A 23,138-nucleotide genomic window follows, 5' to 3' on the forward strand; every position below is an offset into this window, starting at 1 on the left:
ATACTTATCGGTCCCGTAGACCCAGGCGACCGCCACGTTCTCCAGGATGACCACGATGAGCAGAGGCAGCGTGGCGGAGTAGTCGTCGAACATCGCCACGAAGTAGTTCCCTGAGCGCTGCACGAACAGCAGGCCGATGAAGAACGCCAGCAGGCAGCACCCCACTGCAGGGGAGAGGAAAGGGTTAACAGGGGAGAGGAAAGGGTTAACGCATTAGGGTTTTACCAACAGGCAGCACCCCACTACAGGGGAGAGGAAAGGGTTAACGCATTAGGGTTTTACCAACAGGCAGCACCCCACTGCAGGGGAGAGGAAAGGGTTAACGCATTAGGGTTTTTATCTGTGTTTAATCTGTGTTTGACCGTTTTGGCAGCTCTGAAATTCTCATCATCATCATTTATTTAACTCACGACCATGATCACATGGTTTGGAGCACAGATTCATAAAAGTATACAATCGGGAGTATACAATACATTACAGATTACACGATATACATGGACATATCGGAAGGCTTTCCCTATTTGTACAGTGGAAGAACATTTTTCAGAAAAGCACCCAATTTATAGATTACTTTTTGTTTTTCAGATTTTAGTAATGCAATTAATTTAAACATAGAAGGGTGGGTAAAAAAAGCACCAACAGTGGCTAGCTGCGACAGAGCAGATCAGAGGCAGGAACGTAGGGACGCGCAGCTAGCCAATCAGAGGCAGGAACGTAGGGACGCGCAGCTAGCCACTGTCGGTGCTGGAGGCGGTACAACGGCATGTCAATAAGGAAGTCAAGGAATGAAGGAAGAGAGAGAGAGATTTTCAGAGCTGCCGAAACGGTCAAACACAGATTAAAAATACTTAACGGCTTCTGCGCCCAAAGGAAAATTCTCAGACGTTTCCGTTGTCTCCTATAGCTCCTATATGCTTCTTTTGAAACGTATCACAATCACTCAAAAGCCGCAGCACAGATGTTTCCGAAGGAATGTACGTCTGTGTAACATTTAGCCTGGGGGAGATGGGACGGGACCCTACGTAAAGTGTAGTGTAAACAAACTGTACGTAGGGTTCCCGAGCGGGGCTAGGTTTTACTGTGTACACACAATTCAATTCAATTCAAAGGGCTTTATTGGCATGAGAAAACATACGTTTACATTGCCAAAGCAGAAAGAACAATACAACAATACAGCAATACAATCAAAACAAGAATGATGTACATTTGAAAGTCAGAATCTTCAATAGATCAAATTCTATGTACCAAGATCACTCGATGCCGGTATAGTGCAGGAATATACACAATGATTAGTCTTTAGGGTGGTTGTGTTCCGTTTGATATCCTTCTCCTATCACAGCAACTCACAACTCTTGCTGCTGTGTTTGCACATTGTTGTACTTCGCCCAGCAGATATGGGAGTTTTTTGTCATTGGTCATGTTTTCAAAATCTCTGTGTGTGGTTGTAATCTGTGGGAAGTATGTGTCTCTGATGTCTTGGTACAATGGACAGATGGTTAGGAAGTGTAGCTCGGTTTCCACTTCGTTTTGTGTGCAGTGGGTGCATAGTCTGTCTTCTCTCGGGATACAGGTCTGCCTATGACGGCCTTTCTCGATCGCGAGACTGTGCTCACTGAGTCTGTACCTAGTTAAGATTTGTCTTTGTTTTGGGTCGGTCACGGTGCTCAGGTATTCTGCCACTGTGTATTCTCTGTTTAGGGCCAGATAGCACACACACACACTGCATGGGGAGAGGGACGGATGGTTAAATAAAAATAAAAAAATTAGGGTTTTACGCAAAACCCCACTAAAATGAATACTGTGGGTGGGGGGTGGGGGGGGGGGGGGGGTTCAGTCTCCGGTTCAGTCACTATGCGTTGATTCAAACCCACCTGTGAGGAACTCCTTGCGGACTTTGAAGGTGTCCACCAGGGGCGTGAGGATGCCCTCGATGGTGCCGAACATGCTGCCCAGGCCCAGGTTGACCAGCATGAGGAAGAACATCACCGACCAGAACGGAGAGGCCGGGAAATGCGTCATGGCCTCCGTGAAGGCGATGAACGCCAGGCCCGTTCCCTGCACCGCCTGCAGGGGGAGACAATTTACAATTTAGGCATTTAGCAGACGCTCTTGATCCAGAGCGACTTACATTAAAGGACCACTTCACCACTTTTCAACCTATCTTCATATAATAGGTCCTCACTAATAATCATGCTAAAATGGCACGATTTTTTGTGTCTCATATAGGAGGGCTGTGGGCAGTTTAGAAACCGTCTACCAGTGACATCATCATTAGGCAGATTATTTTTTAAACAAGACTTTTTTTTACAAAAATGTTTAGATTTTCATTATCGTTTGAACGACGGCTTCCATTTTCGCATTGCAACTTTTCAGGACTAGAAAGCCTGCCGTTTCTATTAGCTTGTATTCCCCATCGATGATGTCACTGGAAGACGGTTTATGAACTGCCCACAGGCGCCCTCCTATGAGACACAGGCCGAGTAGAAAATAATTGCGCCTTTCTTTTCAAAATTATTATTGATGACCTATTATATGAAGATAGGTTGAAAAGTGGTGAAGTGGTCCTTTAAGACACAGCATGATAAATAATGGACATACTCTTAGATTAACCCATTTCGGTCGGGAAACCTTTTTGGTGTTTTAAGCATTACGTTATACTTTAGCTATTGAAAAATAGCAGATCTACAAGCTTGTAGATCTGCTATGTTTGAAAAATCGTGAAAATGTAGGGCAAATCTTTGAATATATATTCTTTCAGAGTGAATGTTCTTTTTAACTCAAATCTTTGCTTCTGGGGGGGGGGGGGGGGTCCCTGGAACAACATATTTTCAGATGGGGTTTGTTAAAGAAATCTGCCAGTGAGCACTTATAAGATAGTTGAAACATCAATAAAGAGACAGACACAAGTCAGAGTTTCAGAGTATTGGAATAGAATGTATTCGAATACGGAGACAGCAGTGAAGCGTTTACAATGGAACACCGTACTGACTCCACACATCTCAGTCAGGTTTCAGCTTAAATACATTATTACCCCCCACCCCAGGGGTGGGTGGGTCTTGTACACATGACATCAGAGACCTCCAGACCACACATGTCACAGGTCACAGAAAACAGCTTCTCATGGCTTGGTTTATGACGTCCTTAAATGTACACGCATTCCACATTTCCTTGACAGGTTCGGCGGCCAATTACATATATTTTTGGGGTCCTTGACCTGAAAAAGGTTGAGCACCAATGACATCTAGAAACATAAAGTTTTTCAGAAAACTGTCAAGGTTTAGAAGGCGTTTGTAGAATGGTCCTCGGGTCTAAATGGATCCCAGTTCTCAGTCACTCGCCACCACAGATTTATTATAGAAGTCTTCAGTGAGTCATCTGTGAAAGCATGCTGCCAACCGACAAGAGCAGATCTACAAGCTCACAACACGTCGCAAAGCTACGTGTTGTGAGCTTGTAGATTTGGTATTTTCGGTCATTAGTTATTTTAAGAAGTGATCAAAACTAGCACTAGAATCCAAGTTTACAATCATCTTCCAGGAACATGAACGGGTTGAGAATAACGGCTAGAGCCGTAATAATCTTCTCTTGGGTCCCTGGCATATCTGGGAGGAGACCCCGGGACAGACCAAGGATAACGTCCCACTGGGAGGAGACCCTCATTGTGTTGAAAATATCGTGAAAAATCGTATGGTTGAACGTCATATCGTGATACGTATCGTATCGTTGAGTTGAGTGTATCGTTACATGCCTATACTTGGCCTTGCGGACCTTCATTCTGTACCTTGTTGAGTTCCTCTTCGATGGTGCAGGCGTCCAGCCCCAGGCGAGGGTACTCGCCCTCCGTCACTCCTCTGATGATGGCGGTCATCTGCTGGTAGTCCTCAGCGCTGACCTGAGCGCTGAGGTTGATGTGATGAGGGATGAGGCTGGGGCTGATCTCACTGCCCAGCAAGGCCACCATCTTCTTAACGTTCCTGGGATTCAATAATTGGTCAAAATTAAAGGGGTGTTCGGTTTTATGCTTGACACAAGACTTGTTTAACCCATTCTGACCTGAGATCAGATTCTAACGCTCAGAAGAATGGTGGTTCTTTAACGCATTCTGACCTGAGATCAGATTTAAAAAAATGTCTTCTGTCAGTCACTCTTCGATTATTATTTTTTATATATTTTAATTTTCGATTTCGGTATTGGGCATTAGAGCTATGGACCAGATCATTAGAGCTATGGACCAGAGGGCATTAGAGCTATGGAGCAGAGCATTAGAGCTATGGACCAGAGCATTAGAGCTATGGATCAGATCATCAGAGCTATGGACCAGAGGGCATTGGAGCTATGGACCTAGAGGGCATTAGAGCTATGGAATGAGAGCATTAGGACATACTCACAGCGTGACACACTTGACGTTCATGATGTTGGCCTTGAAGCCCAGCACGGCGAACACCACCAGCGTGGCGAGCACGGAGGTGAAGAAGTTGATGAAGGACACGAGCACGGCGTCAAAGTGGCAGTTGTTGTCCCGCTTGTTGTAGCTGGAGAAGGCGATGACGCCCCCGAAGCCCAGGCCCAGGGCGAAGAACACCTGGGTGGCCGCTTCACGCCACACCTTGGGCTCCAGCATGATCTCCAGCTGGAGAGGAGAGACAGACAGGAGGACAACATGAGAGGAGAGACAGACAGGAGGACAACATGATGTCTAGAGGAGAGACAGACAGGAGGACAACATGATGTCTAGAGGAGAGACAGACAGGAGGACAACATGATGTCCAGAGGAGAGAGGAGACAGGAGGACAACATGATGTCCAGAGGAGAGGAGAGACAGACAGGAGGACAACATGATGTCTAGAGGAGAGACAGACAGACAGGAGGACAACATGATGTCCAGAGGAGAGAGGAGACAGGAGGACAACATGATGTCCAGAGGAGAGACAGACAGGAGGACAACATGATGTTCAGAGGAGAGACAGACAGGAGGACAACATGATGTTCAGAGGAGAGACAGACAGACAGGAGGACAACATGATGTCCAGAGGAGAGACAGACAGACAGGAGGACAACATGATGTCTAGAGGAGAGACAGACAGGAGGACAACATGATGTCCAGAGGAGAGACAGACAGACAGGAGGACAACATGATGTCCAGAGGAGAGACAGACAGACAGGAGGACAACATGATGTCCAGAGGAGAGACAGACAGGAGGACAACATGATGTCCAGAGGAGAGACAGACAGACAGGAGGACAACATGATGTCCAGAGGAGAGACAGACAGGAGGACAACATGATGTCTAGAGGAGAGACAGACAGGAGGACAACATGATGTCTTCTAGAGGAGAGACAGACAGGAGGACAACATGATGTCCAGAGGAGAGGAGAGACAGACAGGAGGACAACATGATGTCTAGAGGAGAGACAGACAGGAGGACAACATGATGTCTAGCTGGAGAGGAGAGACAGACAGGAGGACAACATGATGTCCAGAGGAGAGACAGACAGGAGGACAACATGATGTCCAGAGGAGAGACAGACAGGAGGACAACATGATGTCCAGAGGAGAGACAGACAGCAGAGACAGGGCCTTCAGTCTGAATAACCCCCGGGTCATTTCCTTTGGTGTTTTTAGCATTATGTTATAATCTAGCTGTTGAAAAATAGCAGATCTACAAGCTCATAGCGCGGCACTCAGATTATATTAGTACCTTCGGGGTGAACATGTGGTTATATTAGTACCTTGGGGGTGAACATGTGGTTATATTAGTACCTTGGGGGTTATATTAGTACCTTGGGGGTGAACATGTGCCGGATGCCGTCTACGGACCCTTTGAGGAGAAGAGCTCGAACCAGGAAGCAGATCAGGACGACGTATGGGAACAGGGAACTGAAGTACATCACCTGCAGCCAATGAGAACGGTTCATTATGTCACCTGCAGCCAATGAGAAGAGCTCAGAACATACAGACACACTATGATGTCACATCACCTGCAGCCAATGGGAACAGCTCAGAACAGCTCATTTGGTTACATACAGTCGCAGTCCCCCCGAACCCACCTCACCCCTGCCCACTCTGACAGGTTGGAATGGCTTAGGGTCGACGACAGAGTACAGCATCTTGCAATGGGTCTGGTCCACAAGATTTGCTACAGCACCAAGATAGCCACTATAGTGGCCACTCCAGAGGGCCACTATAGTTCCACACTCACTCCAGAGGGCCACTATAGTTCCACACTCACTCCAGAGGGCCACTATAGTTCCACACTCACTCCAGACGGCCACTATAGTTCCACACTCACTCCAGAGGGCCACTATAGTTCCACATTCACTCCAGAGGGCCACTATAGTTCCACACTCACTCCAGAGGGCCACTATAGTCCCACATTCACTCCAGAGGGCCACTATAGTTCCACACTCACTCCAGAGGGTCACTACAGTTCCACACTCACTCCAGAGGGCCACTACAGTTCCACACTCACTCCAGAGGACCACTATAGTTCCACACTCACTCCAGAGGACCACTATAGTTCCACACTCACTCCAGAGGACCACTATAGTTCCACACTCACTCCAGAGGGCCACTATAGTTCCACACTCACTCCAGAGGGTCACTACAGTTCCACACTCACTCCAGAGGGCCACTATAGTTCCACACTCACTCCAGAGGACCACTATAGTTCCACACTCACTCCAGAGGACCACTATAGTTCCACACTCACTCCACACTCACTCCAGAGACTAGAAAGCCTGCAGTTTCTATTAGCTTGTATTCCCCATCGATGATGTCACTGGAGGACGGTTTCTGAACTGCCCACAGCCCTCCTATGAGACACAGACCGAGTAGGGGAAAAAAAGCGCCATTCTTTCATGATTATTAGTGAGGACCTATTATATGAAGATAGGTTGAAAAGTGGTGAAGTGGTCCTTTAAGCATAACCGGGTTGTTTCAACCATGTGCCGGTGACGCGTGATGAGGTTTTCTTTCTCTCTCTCTCTCTCTCTCTCTCCCTCTCTCTCTCTCTCTCTCTCTCTCTCACGGCCATAAACCAAATAATGTCTCCCTTCCTCCTCCATCCTTTTCACCACATTCTTGACTAAATCAAGCCCAGCAGAAGAGCGCGCAGAACCATGGCAACCTTAACCCATTCTGACCTGAGATCAGATTCATACGAGGTTTCCACTGGACACACACTGGTCTGATCAACCCATTCTGACCTGAGATCAGATTCTAAAAATGTCAGTCGTTCTTAGATTTTTCAAAAATAGCAGACCTACAAGCTCGTAGCGCGCCACTCGGTGGCGCGCTATATGAGCTTGTAGATCTGCTATTTTTCAATCGCTGAAGCATAACATGATGCTAACACCAGAATGGGTTCCCGTTCAGAATGGGTTAAACAAGAAGAAGCGGTCCCTCTCACCACCCATACAGACTCTAGCCCCTTCTGAACGGGAACCCCTTCTGGGGTGTTTTTTTAACCCATTTTGACCTGGGAACGATTCCACAAACGTCTTCAAAATCCATGACTGTTTTCTTGAAAATGCTAAATGTTTTTCTATGTCAGTCGTTCTCTCAAACACTTTCATGTCACTTTTGTCACGATTCTTCAAAAATAGCAGACCCTATACAAGCTCTGAGCTTGTAGATCTGCTATTTTTCAATAGCTTAAAGCATATCATAATGCCAAACACCAAAAGGGGTTCCCACCCAAAATGGGTTAACTAAGCATTAGGTTATACTTTAGCTATTGAAAAAAAGCAGATCTACATTTTTTTGATTGATTCTTTATTTAAGTGTCACGCTTCCAAAGAAGCCCCGCCCATATATGGACTTACAAGACACTTTTTTTTACACTTTACATAAACAATTACAATAAACCGTCATGACGGTTTTGCAAAACAATGATCACGTGAATACCCAAAACTGACACTCCAGATCCTTATACGAGGCAGATTACATAATATACAACATAAAATAAAATAAATATAATACCACAATCTCTACAAGCTCATAGCGAAGAGCTTTTTTTTGAAAATTCATAACAATGCGTCTGCTATTGTAGGTCTGCTATTTTTTGAAAAACCATACAAATGCGGCACAAATCTTTGAATATATATTATTCTTTCTGAGCGAACGTTTGTCTCATTTGGACGTGGGGCCTAAAGGGGCTATAGCGTTGGGAGAGAAAGGCAGATCCCAGCGGGGATATATTGCCCTCGGGACAGGCCTTTGTGAGCACGGCTGGGTCTGGACGAGGCCATTAACCCATTCTGAACGGGAACCCATGTTGGTGTTAGCATCATGTTATGCTTTAGCTATTGAAAAATAGCAGATCTACAAGCTCATAGCGCGCCACCGAGTGGCGCGCTACGAGCTTGTAGATCTGCTATTTTTGAAAAATCGAACGACTGACATTTTTAGAATCTGATCTCAGGTCAGAATGGGTTAATCAGACCAGTGTGTGTCCAGTGGAAACCTCGTGTGAATCTGATCTCAGGTCAGAATGGGTTAATATTCTTTTGAATTGGCATAGCTCTGATGGAGCTTCAAAGAGCATTGGACGCTGTCGACTCACGGTGGCCCTCTTCAGTGAACTGAAGTCTGCTTCTATACACTGCCAAGTGGAAAGGCCACGCAGACAGGAGGGCCACGCAGACAGGAGGGCCAACGCAGACAGAAGGGCCACGCAGACAGGAGGGCTGGCTGGCTGGCTGCGTGAGGCCCATCTGGCCTTTAACACATTCTGACCTGAGTTCAGATAAAAATAAAGTCTTCTACATCCTGACAGTTTTCTGAAAAAGCTATGTTTCTATGTCGGTCGTTCTTCGATTTTTCTAAAATAGTATAATGCGGCACTCGGTGCTTGTAGATCTGCTATTTTTTTTAAAGCTTTAAAGTATATAAACAGCTTTTAAAACACCATGAAGGGGTTTTTCCCGTCGTCCAGAATGGGTTAAAAAAACACAACCTGGAAGAAGTGCAGCGACTAATGCCTGTCATGTGAAATGAGAAAAACCTGGAAGGATAAAGATGAAAAAAAAGTGAGTTTGCAAAGAGAAATGCAAGCATTTAGCCTGTCGGTTAATCCGTTGAGGCCGAGAACCTTGTAGGTCTGCTATGTTTTGAGTGGTGCAACCACTCCTACAACCAGCAATGTCCGTGTACCTGTATGAGCACGAGTATGTGACTTATTTATACCAGTAGGGGGCGCCAGAAACAGAGAGAGGGGTATAGTGCTGTGTCTCTAATGAGAGAGAGAGCGAGAGAGGGCAGGGGAGGGGGTGGGAATTGCACCACTCAGTTCACACGTGTGTGATTTTTTTTTTTTTTGTGAAAATGTGGCGCAAATCTTTGAATATATATTCTTTCAGAGCGAACGTTTTTAACTCAAGTCTTTTGCTTTCTAGGGAGGGGGTCCCTGGAAAAAAAACACATTATCAGATAGGGGTCGGCGGCCAATGTCAGATATTATATTTTGGGGTCCATGACATGAAAATGTTTGAGAACCACTGACATATAGAACCACTGACATATAGAACCACTGACATTATAGAAACATAGTTTTTTTTTTCGAGAAACCTGTCAGGATTTTGAAGACATTTTGTAGAATGGTTCCCAGGTTAAAACGGGTTAACCCATTCTGGGCGCGGGAACCCCTTTTGGTGTTAGCATCATGTTATGCTTTAAGCTATTGAAAAATAGCAGACCTACAAGCTCATAGCGCGCCACCGAGTGGCGCGCTATGAGCTTGTGTAGGTCTGCTATTTTTTTTTTTAATCGAAGAGCGACTGACATAGAAGACATTTTTTAGAAGCTGATCTCAGGTCAGAATGAAAACTGTCAGGATGTAGAAGACATTTTTTAGAATCTGATCTCAGGTCAGAATGAAAACTGTCAGGATGTAGAAGACATTTTTTATAATTTGATCTCAGGTCAAAACGGGTTAATCCGTCCACAGGCCAGTCAGTCACGCTATCATAATGTCAGCTCTGCTCCACTAATCTGTGGTCAGAATTAAGTATAAGCTCTGAAATGTGAGACATCACATGAGATTCATCATCTTCATCATCATCATCATCATCATCATCATCATTAGCCCTGAAACATGACTGCCCTGATGATTACCAGTAAGACGCGCAAACGCGGGAAGCGAACGCAGCTCGTACATATTTGGGTTTTTTTAAGATTTATTTTTAAGTTACGTTTTTAACTTAGCCATAACCATATAAGGAGTCCCCAAAGCAGCTATACGTCCAAATATGGAGTGTGTTGCATCAATCACAAACAAATCACTCAGCTCCATATATGGGCACAAAGGGGGGACACACACACACGGACACACACACAGACATGATCTGCTAGGTCTCATAGTAAGTGCTCATTGCATTCGCAATCACTGCGTTCGCAATAAACATTCCGATTTCAAATATAAAGTACTCACAATTTGTCCCACGGGTGTTATAGTTAGTTGCTGCTCCAGCGATTAGCACTGCTGCATCCCGCGTTGTTTAATAAAAAGCATTTTTATATGAGCGCCCCCCGGATACTTTTCTCAAACGGGGTTCGTTTGGGGAAATCCACAGTTGCACACCGGGAGCGCACTCGCCTATTGGTCTGTATTGGCAGGGCTGTCAGCGTGCCTATATCGAACACACTCCTCCCGACCGATAGGGGCACGTATAGTTGAAAGCCAATGGCAAAATAACAGCTCGGATAAAAATGCTTTTTTATTAAAGAACACGGAATGCAGCAGTGCTAATCGCTGGTGCAGCAACTAACTAACACCCGTGGGACAAATTGTGAGTACTTTATAATTTGAAATCGGAATGTTTATATAATATACGTTAGAATTGTAAATGTAGCGATCGCGTAAAACAGGCTGCAGTTGCGCCATGACCCTCGTATGAAATACGAGAGTCATGAACCATCATCATCCAACCAGCACCACTCCACACCTAATCGAAACAAAGAATTCAGCTGCTCTGTTTTCCCAGAGCGCTAGCAGCAAACTGGGTGGAGTTAGACAGGTATACATATACATATATACATACATGGGTATCACTGACGTAGTATCTTGTAAACCAGGCCCCATTGCAAGTTTCTGTACTCTATACTGTACTCTACTGTACATCCCCTCCACTGTGATGGAAGTGTTAAGGCCCATTCATAGTCTGGATTTTTGGTGGTGAGGTGACCACCGTTCCGGTGGTGAGCTGACCACCGCTCCGGCGGTGAGGTGACCACCGCTCCGGTGGTGAGGTGACCACCGTTCCGGTGGTGAGCTGACCACCGCTCCGGCGGTGAGGTGACCACCGCTCCGGCGGTGAGGTGACCACCGTTCCAGTGGTGAGGTGACCACCGCTCCGGCGGTGAGGTGACCACCGCTCCGGTGGTGAGGTGACCACCGGAGCTGAAATAACGTTGAGCGGTGGTGAGTAAAAAACAGAGAGAAGGGCTGGAGCAGTGGCGGTTGGTTTGCTCTTCAACGCGGCTCAGTGACGTCACATGTTGTAGTTTGGCGGTCACCTCAGTGACGTCATGTTGTAGTTCGGTGGGTCACCTCAGTGACGTCATGTTGTAGTTCGGTGGTCACCTCAGTGACGTCATGTTGTAGTCCGGTGGTCACCTCAGTGACATCATGTTGTAGTTCGGCGGTCACCTCAGTGACGTCATGTTGTAGTTCGGTGATCACCTCAGTGACGTCATGTTGTAGTTCGGTGGTCACCTCGGTGACGTCATGTTGTAGTCCGGTGGTCACCTCAGTGACGTCATGTTGTAGTCCGGCGGTCACCTTAGTGACGTCATGTTGTAGTCCGGTGGTCACCTCAGTGACGTCATGTTGTAGTTCGGTGGTCACCTCAGTGACGTCATGTTGTAGTTCGGTGGTCCCCTCAGTGACGTCATGTTGTAGTCCGGTGGTCACCTCAGTGACGTCATGTTGTAGTTCGGCAGTCACCTCAGTGACGTCATGTTGTAGTCCGGTGGTCACCTCAGTGACGGATCATGTTGTAGTTCGGTGGTCACCTCAGTGACGTCATGTTGTAGTTCGGCGGTCACCTCAGTGACGTCATGTTGTAGTTCGGTGGTCACCTCAGTGACGTCATGTTGTAGTTCGGTGGTCACCTCAGTGACGTCATGTTGTAGTTCGGCGGTCACCTCAGTGACGTCATGTTGTAGTTCGGTGGTCACCTCAGTGACGTCATGTTGTAGTTCGGCGGTCACCTCAGTGACGTCATGTTGCAGTTCGGTGGTCACCTCAGTGACGTCATGTTGTAGTCCGGTGGTCACCTCAGTGACGTCATGTTGTAGTTCGGCGGTCACCTCAGTGACGTCATGTTGTAGTTCGGCGGTCACCTCAGTGACGTCACATGTTGTAGTTCGGTGGTCACCTCACCACCGTAAATCCAGACTATGTATGAGCCTTTATTCTACCACAGGTCGTTTCGAGGAAGCAATCTGATTGGTTGAAACAGCCTTCTAGCCGTGGGTTAAACCAGCACCATTCACCACCTAATCAAAACAAATAATTCAGCCGCTCTGTTCTCCCAGAGCGCTAGCAAACTCGGTGGCTAGGCTAGCTAGTCCGTCTCGTTCCTGACCGCATCACTGTCGTGGCAATAATCACGTTAACCCACACCCTCTCGTGTAATATTGCTTAATTGTGACTCACCTTCCCCGAAGACTGGATCCCTTTGATCATGGCGAGGCAGACCATGGACCAGGCGGCCAGCAGGCAGACGGTCATCTTCCAGTTGAGACCTCCGCCCTCCCCGATGCTGTCGGAGATGTTCAGCGCCTCGCGGTACCAGTAGTAGGTGGTGGCGGAGCTCTTCTCACACTCTGGGACCACATCTGAGGACAAAGAGTCAAAGTCAAAGTCGTATACGATTTGTCACACACGTTTTACCACAGTGAAATTTGTTCTCCGCATTTGACCCATTTCTCTTGGAGCGGTCAGCCGGTGAGCCGCAGCCAAGGAGCGGTGAGCTGCAGCCAAGGAGTGCTGAGCTGCAGCCAAGGAGCGGTGAGCTGCAGCCAAGGAGCGGTGAGCTGCAGCCAAGGAGCGCTGAGCTGCAGCCAAGGAGAGGTGAGCTGCAGCCAAGGAGCGCTGAGCTGCAGCCAAGGAGAGGTGAGCTGCAGCCAAGGAGAGGTGAGCTGCAGCCAAGGAGCGCTGAGCTGCAGCCAAGGAGAGGTGAGCTGCAGCCAAGGAGCGCTGAGCTGCAGCCGTGCCGCGCTCAGGAATCATTTGATTAGTAGATTTAACCCCCCCCCCCCAATCCAACCCTTTGATGCTGAGTGCCAAGCAGGGAGGCATTGGGTCCCATTTTTACAGTCTTTGGTTTGACCCGGCCGGGGATAGAAACCCCTGACCTCCCAGTCTCAGGGCGGACACTTTAACCACAAGGCCACTGTCAGGACAACAACGCAGACAGATAACCACAACCCAGGAGTCAGTGGATCACCTCCGTTCATGTATTTCAGTCAGACAAACTCTTAGAGTGAACTTAGAATAATATTATATTTATTGAGCATAATTGAGCATAGATATAATATGAAGCATATAGATCGGCGTCCCTATTCATTCCCTGTAACATTAACATTTTACCGCATTGTACCGCTCACTGTTGTGACGAAAAGAGAGTTGAGCCAGAAGGCAAAGCTCTCTGTCTACAGAGCAATCTGCGTTCCTACTCTCACCTTATATGGTCATGCAGTGTTCCTACTCTCACCTTATATGGTCATGAAGTGTTCCTACTCTCACCTTATATGGTCATGAAGTGTTCCTACTCTCACCTATATGGTCATGAAGTGTTCCTACTCTCACCTTATATGGTCATGAAGTGTTCCTACTCTCACCTTATATGGTCATGAAGTGTTCCTACTCTCACCTATATGGTCATGAAGTGTTCCTACTCTCACCTTATATGGTCATGAAGTGTTCCTACTCTCACCTTATATGGTCATGAAGTGTTCCTACTCTCACCTATATGGTCATGAAGTGTTCCTACTCTCACCTATATGGTCATGAAGTGTTCCTACTCTCACCTATGGTCATGAAGTGTTCCTACTCTCACCTATATGGTCATGAAGTGTTCCTACTCTCACCTATATGGTCATGAAGTGTTCCTACTCTCACCTATATGGTCATGAAGTGTTCCTACTCTCACCTTATATGGTCATGAAGTGTTCCTACTCTCACCTATATGGTCATGAAGTGTAGGTCATGACTGAAATAATAAGGTTGCGAATACAAGCGGCCAAAATGAGTTTTCTTCAACGGGTGTGGCTGGCGTCTCCCTTAGAGATATAGGGTGAGAAGTTCAGTCACACGAGAGAGAGACTCGGAGTAGAACCGCTGGTGTACACTTACATGTCGTGGTCTTGTTCTTGATCAGTGGACACTCGTGCCACGGCAGAGGTTGCTGGAAGGACTGGGAGAAGTAGAAGAAACTCCAGCCAATGATCACGTTGTAGTACAGCGCCACGAAGAAACACACCTGTAGGGAGGACGACATCGTTAAGACACAGAGACACACCTGCAGGGAGGACGACATCGTTAAGACACAGAGACACACCTGTAGGGAGGACGACATCGTTAAGACACAGAGACACACCTGTAGGGAGGACGACATCTTACCATACGTCCTCTTTTGCCCGGACAAGTCCTCTTTTGGGGGGCTGTCCGGGCAGTCCGGGGGGGTTTTATAAATTCCTTCAAATGTCCGTGGTTTTACACGCATCGCCTGTATATGTATCGCTACGCAGCCTACGCTCACAGACCATTCAGAGCAATGTGTATTACAATGCACGTTCAATGGTTCGTAGTGGAAAAACACTGTGAGAGGTGGACTTTCAGCCCGAACCCCGGAATGTGTATTATTAACTCGTAATGCGCTGCGCGCTGAGTCTGACAGCACTGGTCCCGACCGCAGAGCAGAGCAGAGAAAGGCTCGCTGGCTGCTCTGCTGTCTGCAGATAGACTGTTGTGCTCTCCGTGAGGAAAGCTTGACATGCCAAAGAACTATCTCATCATCATTGACATGCAGAAAAAGTAGGCTACTGTTTTCTTAGCTTTGTGACTGACCAATGAGACGCAGATTGTATTGTCTGCAAAGGAACTATGTGTCTGTCACAAATAAAAGTTCTGTCCTGCAAGCCCATGTCATGTCAACAACACAGACAAGGCAGCTGTGCGTGAGGTGAGTCCTGCAAATTAAATTGACCCAATATTATTTTGTACAACCTAGCAAAGCATAAGATAATGGTTTGGAGAATAGGCTGGTCTCTCTTTTTACAAGAGATAAGCCATTGCATACAGGTTCTTAAACTTTTTAATTTGAAGGACCCCCATAACTCTGAGAGTAAAACCAGATGGACCCATAAGAGTCCCATTTGATTCCATTTGTACAGTATCAGAGTTAAAAGTTATAAAAGGGTCCATTTGGTTCCATTTGTACTAGTACACTCTCAGAGTTACAGACCTGTAAGGGTCCATTTGGGTCCATATGTTACACTCTCAGAGTTACAGACCTGTAAGGGTCCATTTGGGTCCATATGTTACACTCTCAGAGTTACAGACCTGTAAGGGTCCATTTGGGTCCATATGTTACACTCTCAGAGTTACAGACCTGTAAGGGTCCATTTGGGTCCATATGTTACACTCTCAGAGTTACAGACCTGTAAGGGTCCATTTGGGTCCATGTGTTACACTCTCAGAGTTACAGACCTGTAAGGGTCCATTTGGAACCCCCTCAAGGAACCATTAGGGTCCCTGGATCACACCTTTGAGAGCCACTGCTTTAAATAAATACATAACTAATATAGAGCATATTTGATCAAACTTAGGAGCTCTCCACTCACCACACAGCTGGCGAAGCCGATGCCTCCGAGTCGAGGGCTGATGAAGTTCCAGACGCCGATGCTTCCCCGCCGGATCCGCTGGCCCACCGCCAGCTCCAGGAAGAACAGCGGGATCCCGATCAGGATCAGGAGGATCAGATAGGGGACCAGGTAGGCTCCTGTTGTATAGGGGACACAGTACACTAGGTCAGATAGGGCACTAGGTAGGACACAGTACAGTAGGTCAGATAGGACACAGTACAGTAGGTCAGATAGGACACTAGGTTTAGTAGGACACATTACACGATTAGGTCAGACTAGACCTGTACGTGCCCGTCGGCCTACTTGAGAACGATGCAACTTGAGAACCTAATAATACCAAGTATTAAGTCAACTTGTCATAGCACCCGTTTTAACTGTCTGTCTGTCTGTCTGTGTCCCACATGGAGATCTCTGTATCTGTCTGTCTGTCTGTCTGTCTGTCTGTCTGTCTGTCTGTCTGTCTGTCTGTCTGTCTGTCTGTCTGTCTGTCTGTCTGTCTGTCTGTCTGTGTCCCACATGGAGATCTCTGTGTCTGTCTGTCTGTCTGTCTGTCTGTGTCCCACATGGAGATCTCTGTATCTGTCTGTCTGTCTGTCTGTCTGTCTGTCTGTGTCCCACATGGAGATCTCTGTATCTATCTGTCTGTGAATAGGTCAAACTGACTGACTGTTAAGTTATCAGTTCTCAGGTGTGGGGTTGCCATGGATCCTGCCCAGAGGGACAGATTACATTAGGTCAGACAGCTCCTGTTTAATGGGACAGTCTACAACAGCTCGTTTCGAGGAAGCAATCTGATTGGTTGAAACGGTTTCTAAGCCGTGGATCAAACCAGCACCGGCGTTCACCACCTATAATCAAAACAAAGAATTCAGCCGCTCTGTTCTCCCAGAGCGCTAGCAAACAAACTCTTTGGCTAGGCTAGCTAGTTTCTTGGGACACATTACTTTGCTATTACTCCTCCAGATTTTGTCCAAAAAACCCACAAATCCTTACACAGTATCTCTACAGTCATGTGTTCAAGACGGCTCTGTCCGATATTTCATATTTCATCCTGATTGGCTAACATTGGCTTTCATAGTTTGCAAGATTGGCCAGTTTTGACACAAAAAGCCTCAAATCATGAACGCAGCGTTTTGCAATTTACGTGAAATCTTTCACAGACTTTCCTGCTATAGGCTGAGGAATGTATCCCACCCTTTTCACATTGGCCTGTTATAGCGCCACAGAACATGCAATTATCTCTCTCTTTCTCTCTCTGTCTCACATACGCGCACGCACACACACGCACGCACACACACACACACACACACACACACACACACACACACAACCACGCACACACACACACACACACACGCACACACACACACACACGCACACACACACACACACACACACGCACGCATGCACGCACGCACGCACGCACGCACGCACGCACGCACACACACACACACACACACACACACGCACGCACGCACACAGCTGATGTAATAGGATATGATGCAATAGGACTCAAGTGGTGAAACCGGTTGCTTCATTTGGGTTTGTTTTCATAGACCTGGTCACTTGTTTCATTCACAGAATCTGGCAACCTATAGCTTTGTCACCAAGACAAATCACAGATAGCATTATTTTCGTGCTATATCTGTGGTTTCCTCTTTCACAGGGACGTCGTGCAGCTAGGGGGCGCCATCACCAGGGACGTGCAGCTACGGGGCGCCATCACCAGGGACGTATAGGGGGCGCTATCACCAGGGACGTGCAGAGAGTGTTGGAGAGGCCAGGGGGCTGACGTCCCATAAGAGGTGCACTTTTGGTCAATTATTTTTGAAAATAGCAGATCTACAAGCTCACAACGCGTCGCAGCGCGACGCGTTGAGAGCTTGTAGATCAGCTATTTTCGGGCGCTTTAGCTATAGTGGAGATGCAGGTGTAACGGCATGGATTTCTAAATACATTTAGTTCAACGCAAATGGTGCATTTATATAGCGGCCTTTATCCAAGGCGCTTTACATAGATTGTGCATTACGTACATTCACACATTCACACACATCCATTCATACACCTTTACATAGATTGTGCATTACATTCACCCATTCACACACCTTTACATAGATTGTGCATTACATTCACCCATTCACACACACACACATTCACACACCTTTACATAGATTGTGCATTACATTCACACACACATTCACACACCGATGGCAGCAGAAACCATGCAAGGCACCAACCTGCACATCAGGAGCAATTTGGGGTTCAGAGTCTTGCTCAAGGACACTTCGACAGTAACTCTGGGGGAGCCCACAGGGTTCGAACTGGCAACCTTTGTGGTTACCATCCAGCCACTCTACCCCTGAGCCACCACCGCCGCAAAATATACTGTGTTCAAGTTCAGTAGACTTCGGCCTGCGTGCGTTTGCAAACATTGTGCTGAGAGTGATATTAAGATATCTATTTCTAGCTCATTGTTTGTGTGCAAAAAAAGAAAGAAAACACAATTGCGGAAATGCATGTTGACGTGGAAATATCATGGAAACACACCCACAGCCAGCCTCCATTGTTTTCACCCCAAACCTTAGAGACTTCCATGTGAACTAGAACAGCAAACAGGGACAGGTGGACACAGCAGGTGTCTCTGCCTGGGACAGGGACAGGACAGGGACAGGTGGACACAGCAGGTGTCTCTGCCTGGGACAGGGACAGGGACAGGGACAGGTGGACACAGCAGGTGTCTCTGCCTTGTGGTTGTGGAGAGAGGTCTGTCTCCTGTTACACTGTGTCACAGCCAGCCTCATGTCTGGATTAATAACTTTGAATCACTCCGCTTGGGGAATACCAGAGAGGATGCCACAAACTGGTACAACTAAAACAGTGCAAAACATACTCTCCCCCCATGCCTTCGGCCTGGTGGAGACAATAAAACATACTCTCCCCCCATGCCTTCAGCCTGGTGGAGACAATAAAACATACTCTCCCCCCATGCCTTCAGCCTGGTGGAGACAATAAAACATACTCTCCCCCCATGCCTTCAGCCTGGTGGAGACAATAAAACATACTCTCCCCCCATGCCTTCAGCCTGGTGGAGACAATAAAACATACTCTCCCCCCATGCCTTCGGCCTGGTGGAGACAATAAAACATACTCTCCCCCCATGCCTTCAGCCTGGTGGAGACAATAAAACATACTCTCTCCCCCTGCCTTCGGCCTGGTGGAGACAATAAAACATACTCTCCCCCCATGCCTTCAGCCTGGTGGAGACAATAAAACATACTCTCTCCCCCTGCCTTCGGCCTGGTGGAGACAATAAAACATACTCTCTCCCCGTGCCTTCAGCCTGGTGGAGACAACTATAAAACCATGTGTAAATATATAGGGCTGCAGTCATAACTTTAAAACCAGGGGTAAATATATAGGCCTACAGTCATAACTATATAAAACCAGATGTAAAGATATAGAGCGTCGCAGTCCCTCCCCCTTTCAGAACGATTGTGGCCCAGGAAATAAATCCCAATGCATTTCTCCCATAGGCTTTTCTTTAAGTATTTATTTAAAGACGGTTACGCCGCGGACAAAGCCAACTCGGATCGTGACAAATCATAACAATGAACACAATGTTTTGGGGCCGATCAAATAATTTATAAGAATAAAAACAAAACAAATATATAGTGTTGTCTTTCCTGCCTTTATTTTCTTCTTTCTAATGATTTGATCGGCCCCAAAACATTGTGTTCATTGTCATGATTTGTCACGATCCGAGTTGGCTTTGTCCGCGGCGTAACCGTCTTTAAATAAATACTTTAAGAAAAGCCTATTGGGCAAAATGCATTGGGATTTATTTCCTGAGCCACTCGCTTCTTGTCTTTTTTAAACGACCAATACACTTGAACTTGAAACCCAAATACAAGATAGACCGTAGGTTTGGACTTGCTGTGTCACATGGCAGACAATAACAAAGACTCAAGTAATAACACTATATACACTAAACAAACACTGTATCCTACAGGCTTTAGGACCCCGCTGTGGGAACCACTGTATACTACAGGCTTTAGGACCCCACTGTGGGAACCACTGTATACTACAGGCTTTAGGACCCCACTGTGGGAACCACTGTACACTACAGGCTTTAGGACCCCACTGTGGGAACCACTGAATACTACAGGCTTTAGGACCCCACTGTGGGAACCACTGAATACTACAGGCTTTAGGACCCCACTGTGGGAACCACTGTATACTACAGGCTTTAGGACCCCACTGTGGGAACCACTGTAAACTACAGGCTTTAGGACCACGTTGTGGGAACCACTGTACACTACAGGCTTTAGGACCCCACTGTGGGAACCACTGTATACTACAGGCTTTAGGACCCCACTGTGGGAACCACTGTACACTACAGGCTTTAGGACCCCACTGTGGGAACCACTGTATACTACAGGCTTTAGGACCCCACTGTGGGAACCACTGTATACTACAGGCTTTAGGACCCCACTGTGGGAACCACTGAATACTACAGGCTTTAGGACCCCACTGTGGGAACCACTGTATACTACAGGCTTTAGGACCCCACTGTGGGAACCACTGTACACTACAGGCTTTAGGACCCCACTGTGGGAACCACTGTATACTACAGGCTTTAGGACCCCACTGTGGGAACCACTGTATCCTACAGGCTTTAGGACCCCACTGTGGGAACCACTGTATACTACAGGCTTTAGGACCCCACTGTGGGAACCACTGTAAACTACAGGCTTTAGGACCACGTTGTGGGAACCACTGTACACTACAGGCTTTAGGACCCCACTGTGGGAACCACTGTATCCTACAGGCTGGCTTTAGGACCCCACTGTGGGAACCACTGTATACTACAGGCTTTAGGACCCCACTGTGGGAACCACTGTACACTACAGGCTTTAGGACCCCACTGTGGGAACCACTGTATCCTACAGGCTTTAGGACCCCACTGTGGGAACCACTGAATACTACAGGCTTTAGGACCCCACTGTGGGAACCACTGTATACTACAGGCTTTAGGACCCCACTGTGGGAACCACTGTACACTACAGGCTTTAGGACCCCACTGTGGGAACCACTGTACACTACAGGCTTTAGGACCCCACTGTGGGAACCACTGTACACTACAGGCTTTAGTTCATAACTCACGGTAATGATTTATCAATGGACCGTGTTGTTGTCGAAGGTCTGGGTCTTTAGTACCACGACCTACAAATGGACGTAAGTAGGCTAAGTAAGTAAGTAAGTAGGTCGGAGTGGCTTATTGTCGGTATTGACCTTTAAATTGCTGCTGCTGCTGATATAATTCCCTTTGTTTGTTTTCATGGTAGAGTTCACAAACTACCGTAATTGTCTTTGCTGATCGGGCGACATGCGATCATCGTTCTGCTAGAGTTAAAGGAGAACAGCGCGACGCGTTGAGAGCTTGTAGATCAGCTATCTTTCTTACCTTTCTTTGTAGTTGTCACGTCCCCACCAAAGATGTCCAGGTTTTTTTTTTGTGCAAAAACTCCTTATTGGCTATTTCCCCTACCACAAGCCCTCAATGAATTGCATTGCATTAAATGGGAATTGAATGGGGCTATGGGGTGTTGTGCTAGTTCGCTTATTTCCATCGAAATAAGTAGTAAAGTGTGCCGCTTGGGATATTATTTACATTATGAAGAGAGGATATATACAAATAAATTATAATTTTGAGCGATGGAAATAAGCAAAAAAACACCCCATAGCCCCATTCAATTCCCATTCAATTCAATGCAATTCATTGAGGGCTTATGGTAGGGGAAATAGCCAATAAGGAGCTTTTGCACAAAATAACACCTGGACCTCTTTGGTGGGGACGTAACAACTACAAAGAAAGGTAAGAAAGCCTTTTAGTATGGAATTCTCCTTTAAGGGTTAGGGTTTAGGGTTTAGGGGCTATAGGGGTTAGGGGTTAGAGGGTGATGTTGAGGTTACTTCTCACTCACCCCCTCCGTTCTTCTGGCAGAGGTAGGGGAACCTCCAGACGTTCCCCAGGCCCACGGAGAAGCCCACCTGGGCCAGGATGTACTGGAGCTTGCTGTTCCAGGCGGGCCGCGACTCGTCCCCCTCCTCCCCCCCCACGTCCTCCCCCTCCTCCTCCTCGCCCCCCTCCTCCACGTCGCGACGGTCGTCCCGTTTCCCCTCTCCGCCGCCGCCATCATGGCCGTTGACGATCAGCGAGCTCTTCTTGAAGGAGTCGTGGACGTCCTCGTTGGAAAGCAGGTCCTTGGCTGACTCCGTGACATCGTCGTCAAGCTCTCTCTTGACGGCCTTGCTGTTTTTGGGCATTTGCGACGGGTCGGTTCGGTTCGGAACGTCTTGGGTTTTAATGTCTCGGGGGGGTGGGGGGGGGGGGGAGGGCGAGGAGGAGAGGGGGGGGTGTCCCTTGGGGGGGGTGGGGGGGGGGAAAGAAGTCACTTGTTGTGGGTCTGGGGGGCGTTGCGAGCAGCGAGCGTTATTGAGGTATTTGTGGGGTTTTTTTGTGACAGAGGGACGTGACGGGGTGGGAGAGACGGTCTGGGTGAGCGATGAGGAGGAGATGTTTATTTCTTCATTATCACCAAATGTCTGGAGAGAGAGAGAGAGAGAGGAAGAGGAGGGGGAGGGAGAGGGAGAGGAGAGGAGAGGAGAGAGAGAGAGAGAGAGGGAGAGGGAGAGAGAGAGGGAGAGGGAGAGGGAGAAGAGGACACAGACAGTGTGAGTGTAAACATGACGTGTGTCACCTGACTCACCTCGGATAGTTTTCTGAAAATACATTTTAAATCAACTTTAACTGTAAGTTTGTTTTTTTGTTAAAGACTCTTACATAGCAGACTGACCTCGTCTGGTCGGCAGTTAAACCATTTATAGGCCTCACGACGTCGACGTTTACTTTAATCGCTTTCCTGAAAAACCTCATGTTTCTGTAATCAGTGGTGCTCAATATTTCATGTCAAGGACCCCAAAAAGTATAATGTAATATAATATGCCTCCCCCAGCAAAAAGAAGCAAAGATTTGAGTTAACGATAATTTGAGTGCATGATCTTTCAAAAAATAGCAGACCTACAAGCCTAGATCTGCTTTTTTTTTCAATAGCTAAAGTATAACATAATGTTTAAAACCCAGTGTAATGTTTACAAATACAGTAGAATGTTTACAAACACAGTAGAATGTTTACAAACACAGTAGAATGTTTACAAACACAGTAGAATGTTTACAAACACAGTAGAATGTTTACAAACACAGTAGA

The 23,138-nt window shown here is 47.1% G+C and overlaps 1 protein-coding gene across 1 annotated transcript in view; it reads right to left on the reverse strand.

Moving 5' to 3' along the window:
- The window catches only part of slc6a15 (solute carrier family 6 member 15), a gene marked incomplete at both ends in the record, with an annotated part of 29,991 nt that extends 7,794 nt beyond the window's left edge, over positions 1–22,197 (reverse strand). The window contains 9 exons of the mRNA XM_080760855.1: positions 5–164; positions 1,872–2,064; positions 3,782–3,974; positions 4,389–4,630; positions 5,781–5,891; positions 12,659–12,840; positions 14,360–14,486; positions 15,850–16,007; positions 21,855–22,197. Coding sequence (XP_080616981.1) covers positions 5–164; positions 1,872–2,064; positions 3,782–3,974; positions 4,389–4,630; positions 5,781–5,891; positions 12,659–12,840; positions 14,360–14,486; positions 15,850–16,007; positions 21,855–22,197 — 1,709 coding nt within the window. The remainder of the gene's footprint in view (positions 1–4; positions 165–1,871; positions 2,065–3,781; positions 3,975–4,388; positions 4,631–5,780; positions 5,892–12,658; positions 12,841–14,359; positions 14,487–15,849; positions 16,008–21,854) is intronic.
- Positions 22,198–23,138: the final 941 nt, after the last annotated feature.

The sequence above is a fragment of the Protomyctophum bolini genome, assembly GCF_963924005.1.
Source record: "Protomyctophum bolini genome assembly, chromosome: 4".
NCBI classification, from domain to species: Eukaryota; Metazoa; Chordata; class Actinopteri; order Myctophiformes; family Myctophidae; genus Protomyctophum; species Protomyctophum bolini.